Consider the following 19,619-nt stretch of genomic DNA (forward strand, 5'->3'; position numbering starts at 1 on the left):
GACGGGTACACCAGCATGCAGCTCTCCAGATCTTTAAGTGTGGTGTAAAGTTGGGTGAGCTCCACCTCCAAAGTTTTACAGACTCTTGCTTCTTTACCCATGCTATGCCTCTGATCACTACCTTGATTGTTTCCCCTACCATGTGTGCCTGTGCAGTACGGTAATTCTGTTGGAAGGATTCCCTGATTGAGTGTCTAAACACTGGGGGACATTGCGTTGCTCTTGCACCACCCAACGTGGTGCAGGAGCAATGCAACTTAATGAGCTTTAGGAAGCCATGCACAGCCACCTTGCATGGCCCTAAGTGGCTTCATAAATCTTGAGTAATGCAACAATGCGCAAATCGCTGCATGGCATTAATTTGCGCCAGGCATTTCCATGTGTGTTGCTAGGGTGTTCACATGCAACATCAATGGATTTTTATGAATTCCAAGATTTACCAGAAATGGTAGACCTGGGAATGCGCCAAAAACATACACGTCCCCTGATGAGGCGTAACAAGGAGAAATACCTATATTTCTCTTAGCGTTCGAGGTATGCTACCATTTCTTGCCTTCTACCCCTCATGGAGACCAGCACATGCACATTTTTATGTCTCCTAGGGCCCCCAGCAACCTCCGCTTTCTTGTCCAGCAATGCAAGCTTGTTATTGCGGGTAGCCACCTGTGCTTTCAGGTCATCTTCCAGCAGTCGTAGTGTTTAAAGTGGTCTCATTTGATTTCACCTTGTTAAACAATTTGCGGTGGTCGTCGCAGAGAATATTTAAGCCAATCGGCACTTGGTCTATTTTCATTTCCACGACCTCCCTAGTGGCACTGATGGCTTCCAGGATACGGTCTAATTTGTCTAGGACTGCCCCATGGTCCTGCCCGCTGTCATTGTCATGTTTCATTTCCCTGGGGAGGGCAGAGTAGTGTCTGGGTGCGAATGGGAGCCACCCCATGGTCCTTCATCGATCTAATGTGGCCCGTTACTGTATAGTTGCAGGCTCCCCAGACGATAGGCTCCTCCCAGGCAGGAGCCACCCTGCACCAGTCTCGATAAAGTACAGTGAAGGAAAGATGGCCCCTATTCACAAGTTCAATATGAGGGGAGAGAGAAGCCAGGGAGGGAGAGAGTTCTTCTCAGTCCATATAGCCTTCTGGATAGAACAGGCCCCACCGCTGTACTGTAAAGTATGTTACTGTTCAGGCAGACATCCCTGGCAGGTCATAGCTCTGCCTAGGTTCGTCAGATGATGGAGGCTTCTCCGTCCCTCCGCAGAAATTTCTCCCGGTCCGCTCATAGATCAAGGCAATACTGGGTCTCTGCTCTACCCAGCGGCAGTCTTTTGGCAATGTAAGTCTACAATACTCGGGTGACCGACAGGGCACAGTTGTCCACCCTCTCTTCTGGCACAGCAGGTAACTTTCTGACATCCAGGGGGTGCCAGCACTCTTCAGGGGAGTTGGTGACTCGAAATCAAGCTGCCCTGGGCAGATCGGGTTAGCCACGGGCCTCCGCTCCCTTCTGTCAGCCATGGACACCATCTTGAAGCGGCTCCAAATCTGCCTAAGGATCAATGCTCACACCTCCTCCTTCCCTGCGCCGATTCAAGGAGAGTGGGTATTGAGCCCCTCTTGTGGCGAGAGCTGCCTGGCTAGATTCAGGGGTGGTTGATTGGGCCTAATGAATTCAAGTTTTCTCGAAAATGAGGTACCGGCTGCTTCAGCTCGCTAGTGAGCAACCGTCTTTGCACTCTGCGCAGCCACGCCTGCCATGCAATTGTAAGTTATAAAGGGAGAGTTAACTGAGACTACAGTGTACCTTACTGGACAAAAAGTTGGTTCAAAGAGAGTACAGTGCGTTTACATACCATACTGCTATGCAGCATGACACCATTCACAGTTAAATGGGCGATGAGTTGGCTGCACAGACAGAATATCGAGTTTAAAATGTCGATATAGACAAATATCGAGTTTAAAATATCGTGATACAGAAATATCGACAGGAAGAATATCGTGGTCAAGAATAACGACTCGCAGGTAAGAAATAATGTTTTTTTAAATATCGGAGTTGTTAATATCGTTTGCAAAAATATAGTTAATTAAAATATCGATGTTTTAATTAGTGTTATGTATTTTAGTATGTATTTTAAAAATATGTGCTTTATTTTTTTGAGAATTAATGTGTTTTTTTAAATATATGTGTTACATTTTTTTGTAGTTATTAATTGTATCTTAATTAAATTTTGCATTTTTTTAGTTCTGTAGCAGGTTGTGGGTTGTGGGTTTATAGGGGAATAGGGTGAGAAGTAATTTAATTATAATACATTTATGATTATTTTTTATGTATTAGTATATATTTAATTTAGATTGTATACTGTTAATTGTGGGAATTAATGTATTAATATGAATTAATTAATTGACAATGATGTTAATTGCGTCATTTTTTTAGGAGTGGGTTGTGGGTTTATAGGGGAATAGGCTGGGAAGTGATTTAATTATATTAAATGTATTAATATTTTTCTAATTAATATTTATTTAATTTATATTTTCAGTTTAAGAAATGTTTATTTGGTTTTTAAGATAACACAATACAAAGCCTTACATCAGAACAAATGTAAAATCATAACAATACAACTCATAAGGCATATGTGTAGGGAGAAGCAAAAATAAAGAGAGGAGAAAGGGAAAGAAAAGAGGGGAAGAAGAAAAGAAGGGGGAAGGAAAAGAGGGAAGGAGAGGGCAAACTGCTGCTTTACTATCCTATTTATCTACTCTCTCTCCCCCTGACACTCTACCGTCCTTTATTCCCTCTACTCCCCTATATCCTTTATTTTCTTTGCAACAACCTAAAGCTGCCCTTGTTTATAAAAAAATGTTATCACATGCTTCTGTTAGGTCTAAAACCCCTGTTGAGAATATATGGGAAACTGATCTCTCGGTTTCTTTATCTGTTGATGTATGGGATCGTTTATGGTCCAAGTTATTTAAGGTCTCAGTTTCTGCACGCATCACTTGTTCTTCATCTATCATAGAGCTGTTATTACGCCTGTTAGCATTTCTAGGTTTTCCTCATCATCCCCCTCACTGTGCTGGTCGTGTTCTTTAGAAACAGGTACACTTAAACATCTTTTATATGAATGTTCTGCTGTTTTCTCCTTTTGGAACTCTGTTTGGAGTATATGCATGAAAATTTTTCATTACTCTTCTCCTTTATCATTTTTGACCATATTTCTAGGTTCTGTTTCAACTGATATTGATATTGTATTGCCTGGTGCTCGATTGCTTGATCTTTTTATTGCTCTTGCTTTTAAAGCTATTTTATGGTGTTGGAAAGATAACTCAAAGCTCACTGTTATTTCCTGGTGGAACTTCATATGTGATGAACACAGGATTGCTGTCGCTTCCTCTGCCTCTGTATCCCTCAAAATCAAATCTGATCTTCTTTGGCTTCCCTTTACTTCTTATCTTTCTTCTACTTCACCCACTTGCTTTCCTTAATAACTTTTCTCTCACTTCTTTTCTTTTCTTCTATTTAATTTATATTTTATAGTGTTAATTGTGAGAGTTACTTTAATATTAAATATGTATTAATTGGTTGTTAATTATTAATATTGATTAATTTGTATTTAATTATGTTAATTGTGTCATTTTTTTAGGAGTGGGTGGTGGGGTTTATAGGAGAATAGTTTGGGAAGAAATGTATTTATAATTAATTAATTAATAATTGTTTGTTAATTAATGCTAACGAATTATTTTACATTAAAATATGGCAGTGTATAATTAATTTTGATGAAAGTTCTGGGGTTTATAGTCGAAAGGGTGGGAAGTAAATTCTATTAAATTAATTAATAAGTCGTAAATTGATATTAATTTATTAATATTAAATTAATTATTGAAATTGTGTAATGATGTTTAGGTCTGGGTTGTGGTGTTTATTGGGGTAGAGGGTGGAAAGTAATTTATGTTTAATTAATAATTAGTTGATCATTAATATTATTTTTTCAATTGATAAATATTTATGGTAAGTGTTTATTGGTATTTTGTGTGCGTATTTTGGTTTTATAGAGGTAACGTTTGGGGAGTAAATTAATTTTTATTTGTTTAAAAATGTTTTTTCATATTATTTGTTTAATTGATAATTAATTATGTTATTTATGGAGGTAACATTTTTTTTAAATGTAAATGTGGGTTGTAAATTGTGTGGTGTTATAGGGTAGGAAATAAAAAATATTAAATGTATGTAATAATTAGTGTTTTTGTTTATGAAAAATATTCTATTAAAATAGTTTTTTGTTTTTAAATTATTTTTGGAAATGTTTAAATAATCTTTCAAGGTATTTGTTAGATCTTTTTAACATTTTAATCTGTTTCTATCGTTTGTAATAATTAAAACTTTCATTTTTTTAAAAAAAATCTTTTGTGTTGTGAATTTTTTAGTTTTTCATTTTTAACTGACTCCAGTGGAAATATACATTTTTACCCCTCCGATATTCCAACACTTTCCCTACTGTTGCACAAACTGGAGTGGGAATAGTAATTTGTACCCCTCCGCTATTGAACACTTTCCTTACTGTTGCACTCACTGGAGTGGAAATAGTAATTTTTATCTCTCCGCTATCCAACACTTTCCCTACTGTTGCACTCACTGGAGTGGGAATAGTAATTTTTACCTCTCCACTATCCAACACTTTCCCTGCTGTTGCACTCACTGGGTCACCTGCGATGGGCCTCCCCCCTACTCCGAAAGAGACTGTTAAAAACCTAGGAGTCTTAATGGACAACTCTTTGTCCTTTGAATCTCACGCCAAAAAAGTTGCAGGAACCTGCTTTGGCCGCTTACGCTGTATTAAGCCCATCTTAGGCTTTTTTGAGCCGCCCACCCGCCAAGTTATTGGTCAGTCCCTGGTTCTCTTCCACCTAGACTATTGCAACGGTCTTTTATTGGGTGCTAAAAAGGCAGTAATCAAGAGACTCCAGCGGGCTCAGAACGCAGCGGCCCGTATCGTCTTTGCCCTAACCAAGCACTGCCATATCTCTTACCTGCTTCGCCGACTCCACTGGCTGCCAGTGAAACAAAGGATTGATTTCAAGATCCTTTGTCTCACCCACAAAATTCTTCACGGCCTTGGCCCTCGTATACTGCAGGATCTCTGTATCTCCTACGTCCCTACCCGGGCCTTACGCTCTGCTGATCTTCATCTTGCCCGCACTATCAGAGTACGTAAGAGCAGGATGGGGGGGCCGATATTTCAGGTCCCTTGCCCCGGCCCTGTGGAATTCCATCCCTTTGGAGGCACGCGCCATTCAAAATCACTGGCACTTCCGGAAATACATCAAAACCTGGTTGTTTGCCTCCATTCAGGAGGTCGATACTTAGGCTGCGTCCAGTAGCCACCCCCTCACCTGCCCTCTATCTGCCGGTCCGTTAGCGCTGGGACGCCCCGTTGCTGGGGCAGCCATGCGCTCTACAAGCATATTTAACTTAACTTAACTAAGTTAACTGGAGGAGGAATAGTCATTTTTATCCCTCCCCTATCACTTTCCCTGCTGTTGCACTCACTGGAGTGGGAATAGTAATATTTACCCCTCTGCTATCCAACAGTTTCCCTACTGTTACACTCACTGGAGTGGGGATAGTAATTTTTACCCCTCCGCTATCCAACACTTTACCTACTGTTGCACTCAGTTGAGTGCACAATTTAATTTGAAAGACTATTAAATATTTTAATGTTTGAATTTATATTTTGTATTAGATTTTATGTTATAAGTGCATGTAAATTTATATATATTTGTACATTTTGGTATATTTATAAAATTATAAAATAAATTGAAATTAATAGTTTATTAATTGTTTTAAAGGAAATAGATATATATATATATATATATTACATGTTAGATATGCATGTTTACATATTTTTAAATTACATTTATTTTATTATATTTGTTAAAATGTATATTAAATCTAAATATTTTTTAAGTTAATTTTATTATTTAATATATTTAGTAGTAAAGCTTTTTATTCGACAATTTGTCATTAAGCCATCACATAAAAATACATTCATAGTCATAAATTAAAAAAAAATCTAAACAGAAACTTCACAATACAGATAGGTGCAAAGAAAAAGTGGAATATGTGCAGGACCCAGAGCATCATCACAAATCAATTACAGTTTTTGGGGCAGTACATCACTAGTTCAAATGCAATCAACCTTTCTTCCATATAATACAAGACCAATTGTTAAAAACAAGTTAATACAGTTATAAATAGTCAAGAATTAAAAAAGCCAGTTTTATAAAAACGCTAAAATTCTAAGTTTTTATTCCTAATTTCTTTCTAGTCAAGCAGACGCTAAGAAGGTACCTGCTCACTCCGAATGTTATAAGCCTAGTGGTGGTTGAGGATCTAAGTATCCTTTCTGCCTCATTATACGAACGTGTACCCAAAATGTTGCAAAGGGGTCTAATCCATTTCATGCGCTGTAATTTATACAACGGGCAAAAAAAAAGGATGTGGGCCTCGTCTTCTTTTTGATTTAAATCACACAGTTTACAGAGAGGGTCAGTACTTCTAGAATTTCCCCATCGACAAGTATTTGCGTTTATCTGTAAAACCCCATATCTGTAGTGTAGGTATGCGGTTTTAGCCAAGGGAGGTTCGACATCATCCATAAATTGTAGGGGTTATCCTTAAATTGCAAAAACTTGTGGGTTAAGGACCCAGTAGCACGTTCGTATACATTAATATTCACATAGTTCCAATAGGCAGATTTTACTAATTCTTTGCAGGTAACTAACGAGGTAATTGACAAAGTCGGGGTGTTCCAGAAGTTTGATAGGCCTATTTTTGTGAACCAAGTAGATATATGCTTTAACCACTTGATTGAATTGAAAGTGTCCAGTTCCCTGATTTCCAACAGGCCTGCTCTATAGTCAACGAGTTCGGGGGTAGACCATATTCTTACCCAATAGATCAATGGCCTCAACCAACACAAGTAGTCTGTGCATTTTAAATTAATGTCTATATAGACAGGAACAAGAGGCGTTCTTACTGATAGTTTTAATAGGCGTCTAAAGAACGCGTTCTCCTCAGTGGAAAATTTTTGATTTGAATAGGGCCCCCAGATCTCTGCCCCATATAGGGCTGCAGATTGTGCTTTGGCTTTAAACACATCAATCGCGGGAGTTATGGCTTTTGAACTACTCCCTCCATGAGTTTTTAAAATGGGGAGGGAGTTGTGCTTGAGTGTTAGCCTACTTTTTTCTATTTGGTGTATCCAGGACATTTTGCTGTCTAGTCTAATGCCCAGATAATCAAAGAATTCCACATACTCCAACTTGGTGTTGTTTAGTGCCAAATTCTTTTTAAAAGTTTTAGGGGGGTTGATGGCCATATACTTGGTTTTAGTTGAGTTGATTTCTAGCCCCTTTAACTCGCAGTAACTATGGAATTGGTTTATTAGATTTTGCAAGCCTTTCGGTGTTTGAGATATTAAAATGGTGTCATCCGCAAATAACAATGCTGTGATAGGCTCATTTCCCAACTTGGGGGAGTCGTGATTACATTGAGCCAAATATGGGGGGATATCATTTACAAAGAGTGAGAACATATATATTTAAGATTCCTTTTTATTTAAATATAAAACATTATATTTTGTGCATCTATGTTTTTTACATTGCTATTCTTTTTTCGATATTTTTTGTAGTTGCAATTTTAAATAGAGGATGTCGATATTTTTGACATCGATATTTGTGTATGGGGATATATTGGGCATCAATATTCTATCAGTGATCCGACGAGTTGTATATCCTGAAGGGAATGAAATGGTGAGGTAATAATGTGTTCAAGAGAGATCCGGAAGAGAGACTAGTTGCTGCTCTTTAACTCAAAAAGTGTATATGTATTACCTACTGTCGGTCCCCAGTATGTAGTTATAGCTAGGACCTAGTTTGCATAGGAAAACCGTCTTTTGTTTTGCTTATAACTTTCGCGCTGTTTGACGAATCTTCATGAACTTTCAAAACTAGTTTCCCACCCACTTCAGTTGCTGTTCAGCAGTTTCGAGGCGATTCGTCAAGTGGAGGCGGAGAAATAGGCGGATCCCAAAACGCTTTTTGTCCAAGCAATTTCTTTTTTTTATAATCAATTTTTATTGATTTTAATGCAAACAGTACAATATGGTCACATATGAACACCTTAGTACTTCAACCCACTGTATGGTTTATTTGTGTCATTCATATCCTCTCCATCACAACATGACATAGCATTAGCAGTCTAAAGTCACCGGTCTTGATTCATCGGACCCCACCTTTTACCCAGTACCCTGCCATACGCCTGCGGGTAGCTTTGTGCTATAAACACCTGTTTCTCTTGGAGCGTACACCAGTCCAGGCCTCTGTGACATCGTGGGTGGAGTGGGCAGTTTCCATTTGGTGTGATGTCCCTGTTCACCACTGTGAGGGCTGTGCCCAAAAAAGCCTTATCTGCTGGTGATCCTCCCACACCTTCCAACACCCCAGGAGACAGACCACAGGTGTGGGGGAACCTCCCATTCCAGCACCTCAGTAAGTTCTGAACTATAGTGGTCCAGTACTTGTCTATTACTGGGCATGCCCACACCATAAGGTAAAAATCTGAAGGAGTCTGTGCACAATGGGGACAGTCCAAGTTCGATAAGAGGCCCACTATGTACAGCCTGGCTGGAGTGGGATAAGCACAGTATAAGCAGTATGTTTGTACCAGTCTCAGTAGGGAAGAACTGTTATTGACCCAGGGGGCCATGAGGGTTTCCCTCCAGCCGTCATCCTCTAGCGGGCCCAACCAATGTTCCAATCGTGCCCTGAGATAGTCAAGTAGAGGGGAGGCATTGATAACAAGTGTGCGGTAAATTTGGAAAACACCCCCTTTCACAAATGCCCCCATTAGAATCTTGGCTTCCAGGGGACTAAATTCAGGAAGAGTGTCCAAAGGAAGATGGGTGTTAAGCGCGCACCTGAGTTGCAAGTATTTGTAAAATTGTCCGGAGAACCAATTATTAAGCACTAAAAGTTGGGTAGTTAGGTAATAAAAATAAGGGTTAGACATCCCCAGGCCTCCATCAAAGGGCCCGCGCTGACAATGAGAGAGAGCCAGCCGGTGTCTAGAATCCCCCCCCACACACACAGGAACGAGGATTTCCAATTTATCTAGAGTTAGGAACCAATGAAGCGGTAGGCAGAGGGGGAGATTCGGCAAGACATAAAGGAAGCGATGTTGATTCATCATTTTATATAGGGCTATCCTTCCCTTGAGAATTAATGGGAGCGTCTTCCATTTTTGAAGATCCTCCCATGCCCTCGTAGTCACCGGTGTATGGTTTAGTGCCCAGGTGAGTTCCGAAAGGAGCGCTACCCAGATCCCCAGGTATTAAAAGTTTAAGCACCGAATTGGGATAGTGGACTGCCATGCGACACAGTCACGGGAGTTAGCAAGGAGTACCAGCGTGGATTTAACGAGGTTAACCCACAATCCATACGCCTCACGAAAAAGATGGAGTAAATGAAGATAGCGCTGGCCTGTCATCTCCGGGTCCATCATTAAGTGAAGAACGTCATCTGCGTATAGCTCAAATCGGTTCTGGTGCCCCCCCCCCCCAAAGCCAGCCACGGATTTGAGCATCACAGCGCATCATATGGGCCAAGGGCTCAATTGACAGGGCGAAGAAGAGCGGGGACAGGGGCAGCACTGATGAGTTCCACTACAAATGAGAGGACTCCATTCACCTGCATCCGGGCTGTAGGGTTTGAATAAAGCACACAGCCAAGTCCTCAGCACCACGGACCCACACCTGCTCTCAAAAGCACCTCTTCCAAATATCCTCAATCCACAGTAGCAAATGCCTTTTTAAAGTCAACAAGGAGAATGGCTAAGTTCGACGAGAGGAGGTGCCGATAGGCCAGGGCAACATGAAGGCGGTGGAAGCAATGTGCTGTGTTTCTGTGAGGCATAAAGCCACACTGGTAGGGGTGAATGAGGGTACTTAGCATTGGTCTAAGTCAGGGGCTAGTATGATGGTGTCGATTTACATGTCAGTATTTATCAGAGAAATGGGGCGAAAGTCCGAACAGTGGGTCGACGGTGGTTGTGTTTTGGGGATTACCACAACCGTGGATATTTCAATGTCTGTGTCAAAATGGCCACTATGCGCCGCCTCCTCATACAAGGCGTGGAGATGAGGCATCAAGACCTCATGAATTACGGAATAATAATCTGCAGGGAACCCGTCCGGGTCAGGGGTCTTCGCATGGCTTTACTCACCTCCTCCATGGAAATAGACTGATCCAGCAGCTGAGCATCAACGGAGGAATGTCATTGAAGAGGTAACTCCTGCAGTAGGTGTGGCCGACACTCAGGCCCGGCCGGTGGGACTGCTGCATAAGGGGTGCGATAATACTCCGTTAAATCTTGCGAATTACCACGAAGGGAGCGCTGGGTGCATCCCTGATTGTCAGTGATCTCTGGTATGATCCGGTTGGTGAAGGGGAGGGATGCAAGCCAATGGAGAAGCTTACCATTCTTGTCCCTCCATCCACAGACACTAGCTGTGGAGGCTCTCCACATGTGATTTGCTGGTACTAGGGAGAGGTGTTGGATTTCTTCCCTTACTAGGTCAAGCTGACTGGGCACTTGCCCCCCAGTGTTTTGAGTGGCCAATTCTCCCTCCAGGCAGAGAGCCTGAGCCTCCAATTGGGAAAGATGTTGGTCCTGGGCCTGACATTTCTTACAAAGGTATCCCTTGGCATACCCCCTGATGGTGGCCTTCCCGGCCGCCCAAAGCATGACCAGCGATTGAACCGTGCCGTCATTAAGTTGAAAGTATGTCTGGATATCCGCCCCACTGCCTTTTTATACTTCTCGTTCTGGAGGAACGAGGCATTGACGCCACATGGGCTGCAGCTCCCCTGTGGAGTAACCCAGATGAAGAAGGAGAGGGGCATGTCCAAGATGCCATGAGAAAGGATTTGAATGTTGTTGACTGCTTCACAGTCCTGGGTCGGCATAAATATATGATCTATGTGGGCTTGAGTATGATGGGCCACCGATGAATGGCTGTATTGGTGCTCAGGAGGGTGCCATATCCTACACACATCGCACATGCCCAGTGCAGTGGCCCAGTCCAAAAGTCATCAAGCACCCAGACGGCACCCCATCAAAGGGATCCCATTGACATCTTAGTGGAGTACCCTTTACTGCATTGAAGTCGCCCCAATATCCGTCAGTCCCTCTGGAAGTCTGGAGATCGTATCAGAGAGGTCGCAAGAAATGTATCTATGGTCGCTGGTCTTGCATAGGCTGAAACAAAATTCAGTATTCGTCCTCTCACTGTCCCGGTCAGAGCTAGGAAACATCCCTGGGGGTCAGCTAGCGTCTTTGTAACCATCAGTGGAAAAGAGCGGCGCAGCAGTAGTGCCACACCATGAGAACTCTGTGAGAAACCAGTGTGGAAGACCATGTCATATCCTTGCCTCGCTAGAAAGGGACAATGGTTCCCCATCAGCTGTGTCTCCAGCAGCACCAGGACTGCTGGAAGTAACTGATGAGACCATTTCAGAACTGCAGTGTGCTTAATACTGTCCAGTAGTCAATTGAAATTCCAGGAGAGCACCTTGTGGGGTTCCAGAGTTCCAGGTCTTACGGTCATAGGGCTAGGGTGCGAGGAGTGGGTAAGCCTGGGCGGGCTGCTCGGGGGCAACAGTGGGTCATATAAGGAGAGCAGTATTGCGTTTTCGGAGTTGTGCTAAACTTGTGAGAAGAAAGCATCAGTAAGGATCTTGTCATTTGGCAAACAAAAATGAGGGAACAACTGTGATAGTACACATTCCCCAACTCCCTGCCCAACTAACCCGCCCCACCCCATACTTCGACCCTAGAAGTATCTGTCAACCTACAAATGAAGAAAAAACTAGAACTCAGTCTAAACTCGGGCACGGAGTGGTGGACCCCTCCATTTTGCAGGATCACATTTGGCCTAACAGGATTCAGGATCGCCAAGCAGCTGTTGAAAGTCTCAATTGACAGTACAAGTAATAACCCATTTCATTAACCGATTACAGGGCTTCTGGACAGATCAGTGTCATCCGTCTGGGTGGCCAGTGATGTAGGAACATGCTCTGCAAGGCTATGCCAGCCCGAGTCAGCATCAAGCAGACCCAAGTGCGAAGGAGCCATGTCCAGAGATGCAGTTCGATTGGCCCCTGACGAAGAAGGTGACAATAAAAACCCTCTCTTGCTGTTACACCCTCTCCTTGAGCACATTCGGTGCCTTCTTGGGTTAGGTAATGTGGCCAGTCCGGTCAATTGCGGAGCAGCAGGCGGGGATTTATGCAAGGCTCACAGTAGCCGTTCCTCAGTAAGTCAAGTCCAGGTTGCTTCACGGGTGTCGAAGTAGAAGGATTTGTTGTCGGAGACCACTCTGCTGCGAGCCGGGAAGAGTAGTTGGTATGACAAATTCAAGGCTTGGTGCTTCTGCTTGACTGCCGCATATGATTGACACCGAGATTGCACCTCCCTAGTGTAATCTGGAAACACCAGAACCTTGTGCCCTTGGAAGGAGAGGTTCCCTAAAGTTGAGAATTCAGTCTATCATGGGCCTGTGGGGGCCCCCAGTGGTGGCATTGGCATCAAGGCATGATGTGCCAGCTCTATCACAAACCACGGGGACAGGCGCTCTGAGGGCATCTATGATCTGATCCAGACCTCCAGAAAGGCGGCTGCCTGAAGCAGTTCCACTCCCTCCAAGATGCAAATAAAGCGCAGGTAATTATAACAAGAACAATTTTTGGCACCCCTCAGCCAGCGATGGAGTTCAGCTGTGTGTGAGAGCAGACGGGATACCTGCGCCTTCAGGGTGGTCACTCATCCTCCACCTTAGATATGCGGGACTCCGTCTCAGTAATCCGTGCTGTCACATTACCGAGGTCCTGCCGTAAAAGTACCATGTCTACCTCCACCTCCCCAATTCTGTTTTCAACTGAGGCCTGAGAGACATGTATGGCCTGAAGAATGGTGGCGAGATCACCCTTGAATGGCACGTGCTTGCTCGACAAGGTGCTGGCGTTCACGTTTAGAAGATGGTCCATAACTTTAGACGGTCAAGCAGTTCAATAGTCCTGGTGCAAAGTGGCAAGCAGTCACAGTCCGCCAAGATTGGCCCTTGGCGCGCCAGATACACAACTCTGGGGATGCAAGTGGCTCATATAATACAGCTGGACGTTCCCAAGGGAAGAAATAAGGAGTAAGCTTGGTCCCTGAATCCCTCTCAAGGTACTCTTCAAGGTCCTAAGGACCAGGGGACCAGAGGTATGGTGGACGACTGCAAACACAAGGAGAGGGAGGCGCTGCAATGCAGCTACTGGCCACAGGAGGGGCCAGGTACAGATTTCTGCCAGGCCCAGGGGAAGTTACCAGGCCACAGGCTCACAGGTCGGTTGTTGCCCACAGCACGTAGGCTGTCCACTCTTTTCTGCCCTGCACCTTGTCCAGGAACCCAGCACTTACAGTCCTGAAAAAGCATGGCCGGGGGGGGTCTGTCATGTTCAGTGTACTGCCCTCTGGCCACAGCAGTAGAGAGTCCCCCCGACCACCTCCACCCATATCGATCTCTCACCGGACTTTACAAGAGCCCCCTTTGTCCAGCAGGATTGCCTGAAAGCAGCGCCTCCCAACTACTGCACTGCTAAGACCAGAAGAGGCAGGCTCACCTAGCCTACCGCGATCTGGAAGGAGTCAGCAGGGCTGGCTATCCGAGTCACCTGAAACAGGGATGCAGACTACTCCAGGACTCCTGCCACAAGGCTGCATTAAGGGGCTCTCATCACCACCGCGGCGCCGGCATCTCGGCCGCTGCCGGTTCACCAAGAAAGGTCAGGAGCACGGAGCCAATCCACCTCCTCTCCCGTCCGTGCTAAAGCCAGACACTCCTCATGGTCCAGGACATCACAGACGTCACTTGCAGCTCCTCTTCACCCCGCCAAGCTGCCCCAGGCCATCACGAAGCCCGCACAAGCTCACCTCCCTCAGTGGGGGGAGAGCCATGAAGCCTGCCTCAGGTCCCCATTGTTGCCGCAGGCACCACCACCGTAGCTCTCAGTGTCTTCTCCAGTTTGGGAGAGGTGCGGAGGGAAATCGATAGCACCCCTGCACAGCCTGAATCACTCATCCACCTGTTCACACCGTCTCACCACCTGAGCCCACTGGGAGAGGTGAAGCTCGATCAGGACACCGCCATCTTGTCTGCGGCAACACATTGGGTCTCTCTGCTGTTTCAGGCATACACCGCCATCCCGAGACCTCTCTGTTACAGCCCCCTGATCAGGAGCATTATGGAAGCTCCGGGGAAGCTGCTTGTTGACTTCTCAAAGACTGAATGCGAGCAGATGACGGAGGGGTCCGGAACACTCTTAGAGTGTGACTGCCATCTTGGCACAATTGGCCACACCCCCTACCATGTAATTTCTTACAGAGATTGTACACATGACTACAGCCCGAACTGTTGAACAGAAATAAATCAAATTTGGCAGAAAACTAGATCTTGGTCCAGAAAGATCTCTTTTTGTAATTTGGTGTAAATATAATCAGCAGTTTTTGTGATATTAAAGAAAAAAGATGTATGTATACCTAGGACGTAGAGGGTCCCCGGATCTGACAGATCTCATGGTGAGATTTTATTGGCTGCCACCACTTCAACCTGGAAGTGGTGGCAGCCATCTTGGGACTCGGAACCCAACCCAAGTCCTCCAAAAGCATAAAAAAACGCAAGGGGATAGGCAGTGGCATAACGAAATTTCAGGAGCCCTCTTGCAAATTACTCAGAGGGCCCCCCCTCCGGACTTACTTAGGAGCTCTCAGGCCAGGGTACAATACTGAGGGCCCCCTCTGTAACACAGCGGCCCCTCGCACCGCAGGGGCTACAGGGACCTTTGTTATGCCACTGGGGACAGGGTAGGAATACCCTTACCCCCTAGGCCTGCTGGTGCGGCCAAAGATTTTTTTTTCTTTTACATTTTTCCGCGAATTCACAGTGGATCCGTGGATCAACTGCAACATTTTTTTTTTTAAACCTGCTCAGTCTCCTGCACTTGTTTTTTTCTTGCCCCCCCGGGAAGGCCAGTTCAAGGGGGAATTACTACATATATTTCAGGGAAGGGGTGCACGCGGCCCTCATCATGGGTCAATTTCAGAAAAAACTAGTGAAAAAGTATCACCTTTTTGGAAAGTTTTGTGGATATTTGTCAAACGGGGTCAAAGTTATTAGCAACACAAAAAACGCTTTTCCTTGGAATAACTGACCTAACTATAAAGTGGATAATTAATCAATCAATCATAGTATTTGTAAAGCGTACTACATACCCGTGAGGGTCTCAAGGCTCGGGGGGGGGGGAAGCTGCTACTGTTCGAAGAGCCAGGTCTTGAGAAGTCTTCAGAAGGTCAGAAGGTCTGCTGTATGCGGATGGGGAAGCTGTTCCATGTCTTGGCGGCGAGGTGAGAGAATGATCTGCCGTCGACGTTCACTCTTCGGATGCAGGGGACGGTGGCGAGGGCGCGGTCTGCGGAGCGGAGCTGGCGAGTGGCGGTGTAGAGGCTGAGTCAGCACTTTAATTACATTGAGCCAAATTCCCGCGTTAGAACAAAAGTTGCTCTTGCTCTGCTGTGTGAGTTTTAGTTCATTAGAATAAATGAACATTCTGTATTTTTTGGACCAACCCATGTATTAAGATTTTAAATGTAAACTCTAGGTAATTCATTCATGGTATATTGTGAGTTATGGGCCTATTGATTTTATAAACTGCTGCTATGGCCCATCTGTCCCCTCAAGGTCTGCATAACTTTTAAACTTTACCCTATTTTGCTGCTAACTCACTGGGATTTTATATCTTGAATTTATTTAGATGTGCAGTGGAAGTTTATGAAACTGTGATATTTTTGAATCATGTTTTTTAACCTGATTGAACATTTTATCTGATTGTAAATATATTGTTGTGTTTGTCTTGTGTACTTTTATTAACTTTGCAGCCAAGTAAAGTATTTAACTGACTACCTAAGTATGACTACCTACTATTTACATATACCATTGTGGCAGTCTCCAGTAGGTAGTTATAGTTAGCACCTAGTTCCATAGGAAAAGCGCTTTTTGTTTTGACACTAACTTTGGCGCCATTTGATGAATCTTCTCAAAGTTTTCAAAATTAGTACACAATTCACTTCAGCTGCTGGCTTGAAATTTTCAGGGTGATTCATCAAGTGAAGCGAGAAAAGGGAGGGGGCAAAAAAACGTTTTCCCCATGCAATTTCCCATAGGGATTTTGAACACGACTACAGCCTGAACCACTTGATGGAATTATATCAAATTTGGCAGAAACCTAACTCTTGATCCAGAAAGTGTGCTTTTTTGTAATTTGTTGTAAATCCGTTCAGTAGTTTTTGAGTAATTAAAGGAAAACTACATTGGGATAACTATATATTCTGATAGCATCACAAAGTGCCAGATAAGTGGAGGGGGGTAAACACAAGGCTTTAGAAGGAAACTGATGTCACCCTCAACAGGAACGCTGGGTGGAATGTGGTCTTAATGTTGTTTGGGATCTGGGGGAATTGGAAACTTCCCTTTCATTTAGCAGAATGTTTTGGGTGCTGGTCCAACGGCAGGTAAAAGGGATGATGTGATAAAACAGGTATATCAGACACTCCTGCGGTGGCATGCTGCATTTGTGGAATGGACTACAGTATGCTGACTTCTTCATCAAGTAGAAAATGGGTCACTTGAGGAAGGTATTCGGCCCCTGTTATGAACAGTCTAATTACCAGGTTATTTAGATTGTTACATTTGCTGATGGGCAAGGACTGTTCTAGCCAAGCAACATAATAACTAGGCAATCTGGTAAAGGAGACTATTGCTTGCGCATTGTTGTAAATGTATTCCGACCTGGCAACTAGAGTCGTTTTCCCGTCCCAGACATGTAGGAAAAGACGTCTCCTAAGACAAACCTGTTTATTTTGAGACACCTCCATTGACAAAGTGTTAATAGTGTCCTTAGACAACATCCTACTCTGTGACCCCGCTCGTTGCATCCTCAATGCAGGGACAATAACAAAAAAAACAAAAAAAACAATTGATGAGCTTTAAGGGTCTGGCATTGGTTCTTGTAAAACGGTGTATTATCATATTCTAGAAAGCAGTGACTGCCCCCTCAATTAGAGCATGTCAGGTGGATGTGGTTTGTCGGGCTTTAGCGGAACTCTCAATACGGGCTGACGCACGAGCCAGGGAAAGGAGGTGTTACCTCATTGCGCAATGGGATGACCATCGGACTAAGTTGAAGTACCTGCTGGTTTTAGCTAAGTGACACCCAGATGACTGAATGGGAGGACCCGAAAAGTGATTGAGCCTCTGTAGAATACCACATTATGGGCCTCATTTATGGGCACCGCCGGGAAGTCACTTTTTGCGATGTTCCCTGGTGCTGAAGCCTTCGTGATATTTATCAGGCACCACTATGCCACTTTTTTGGGTATATTGCTGCCTGATAAATATCGGTCCCTTTAACGCATTTTTCTGCCTTAAAGGGATGTGCAATGGGTGTTGCTGGTGGCGTTCCCAGCAACATCCATGGCTTTTTGACACTGCCCCAGATGTATGAGAAATTGTAAATCTGAGGCAGCGCAAAAAATTTACGCCTCACCCAGGGGAGGCGTAAGGGTGGCACAACGAGAAGAAATATATTTCTCCTCGTTTTTTTCTTTTTTCTAAGTGTGCTGCATTTCTGCAGCGCACACAGAAAGAGGGAAAAAGCCTCTTGTCTTGTGATTATTTTTGTACAGGAAGGTTTCTTTCCCCGTGCAAAAATAATCATTCCCGCAACGCAGGCACCCATGCACAATGGTGCAAAGGTGCCTGCGTTGGCGCACGGCAGCCCATTGTGCGCCTGGGCAGGGGAAAAGGACAGGAATGCGCCGAATCTGATAGATACGACGCATTCCTGCCCTTTCCTTTTGCCTCGCTGCCCTACGACAAAACCTCATAAATGAGGCCCTATATATCCATGCTGGGCCGGGAGGAGGGATGACGTGCGGTGGGAGGTAATGTAGGGCCTGTTCTTTTGAATAGGTTGGTTTACTGTCTGGTTACACTTGTTCCGCATTTTATTCCACTAGGCATGAAAGAAATCACTTTTACATAATACTGTACATGTTTGTTTCCTTGTATTCAGATTGTTGATCGTGCCGCTTGGCACTAATGTATTACATACTAAATTCAACTCTGCTACTGATCGTTGAAGCTGTATCTCGCTGTGCACACTTTTTTTAAATAAGTAAAATCAATACAAATATTTACAAAAAAAAGAATTGTCCTTAGACAAAATGCATCAATGAAGATAAGATTTATGTACCCACAAATATACTGCTCTAGCTGTTTTCTGTTGCTAGACCTAACATATTTTGTTTTCTTACAGTGCACATTGTTCCAGTCATCAATATCTTTACAAGCGAAAAATTAATGAACTCTGCGATGAGGAGAAAAAATCAGTCATTTGGCAACAGAGTTTCAAAGAACAACCCATCAGAAGTTGCAACGTGGAAATTAAGAAATCGGGAAACATGGTAGAAACTAATGCAATCAACAAAGTACTTCTCCATGTTGAATAAGTCTTGTGGTGTCAAAGTCTCAATTTTAACTGAGCAGAAAATTTTATTGGGGGCACCATCCCATGCCTTTGTTCTTTTTCTGATTGAAAACTTCTGTAGAGACATTGCAATAATGTTCATAGACGTAGCAAAATATTTGATGACTACAGTGGAAAACAACGAAGTGCTCTGTTTTCGGACACTCAAGTGCTGGAAATGTCAAGCTCCACGATTAACATATTGGTGCTTTTGTGAACTTTAGATCAATGCTACTCTTCCAGTTAGGCCAAGAAAGCCAGGGGATTCACTGTAATCATGGGTTGGTTACTTATCTGCTAAACTGAAAAGACATTGCTTCATCTATTGGTGATTATATTTAAGGGGTTGGTTAGGTATGGCTTTTGGCCAATGCATACATTATTATCAGAGTTCCAAAAAATCTTCATGTGATAGTTTACAGAACATTTAAAGTACATCATTTAGGTGATCACTTGTGTGATGGTCAACACAATTTCAGCGTGTCAGCGCATTGGCCAGCGGGAAATATGCGTAATAGAGTCCAGCCACCGGCCATGACCAATTCTAAAATTAATTACATGTGTATTTATAAGTAGAATTTCAGTCAACCCAAAACAAAATATTTGCATTGTAAACAACAACATGCAAATATATATTTGAACTCTTCTAAATATAATTTGGGTTACATTGGTAGGTATTCAATGAATTGCTCATGCCCTTGTAGGCTGGTAACTTTCTAAGTGTGAAATGTGCTATAATTAATGTATCTTCTTGCTAAATGTCATCTTCCACTTTATTTGCATTGGTATACTATACATCAGCATTCATTGAGAAAGAAGGGCTAGCCAATGTGTGCCAAGGAAAGGGTCAGGCTGCGCCATTAGGAAAGGTCTGTTCATTCATAACAGAAAATAAACTGTGAATTTAAAATGTGATCTTTAATAGTGTCATCGGTG

The 19,619-nt window shown here is 43.5% G+C and overlaps 1 protein-coding gene across 2 annotated transcripts in view; it reads left to right on the plus strand.

Moving 5' to 3' along the window:
- The window catches only part of CFAP92 (cilia and flagella associated protein 92 (putative)), a 385,549-nt gene that overhangs the window by 342,960 nt on the left and 22,970 nt on the right, over window positions 1–19,619 (plus strand). The window contains exon 18 of one of the 2 annotated variants that reach the window (XM_078661436.1): window positions 18,474–19,586. In XM_078661436.1, the coding sequence (XP_078517562.1) occupies window positions 18,474–18,666 (193 nt within the window). In that variant the 3' untranslated portion in view covers window positions 18,667–19,586. Of the gene's footprint in view, window positions 1–18,473; window positions 19,587–19,619 lie in introns of those variants that run through there. The other variant, XM_078661435.1, reaches the window with a different exon arrangement.

Source organism: Lissotriton helveticus, chromosome 9 (assembly GCF_964261635.1).
Source record: "Lissotriton helveticus chromosome 9, aLisHel1.1, whole genome shotgun sequence".
NCBI lineage: Eukaryota > Metazoa > Chordata > Amphibia > Caudata > Salamandridae > Lissotriton > Lissotriton helveticus.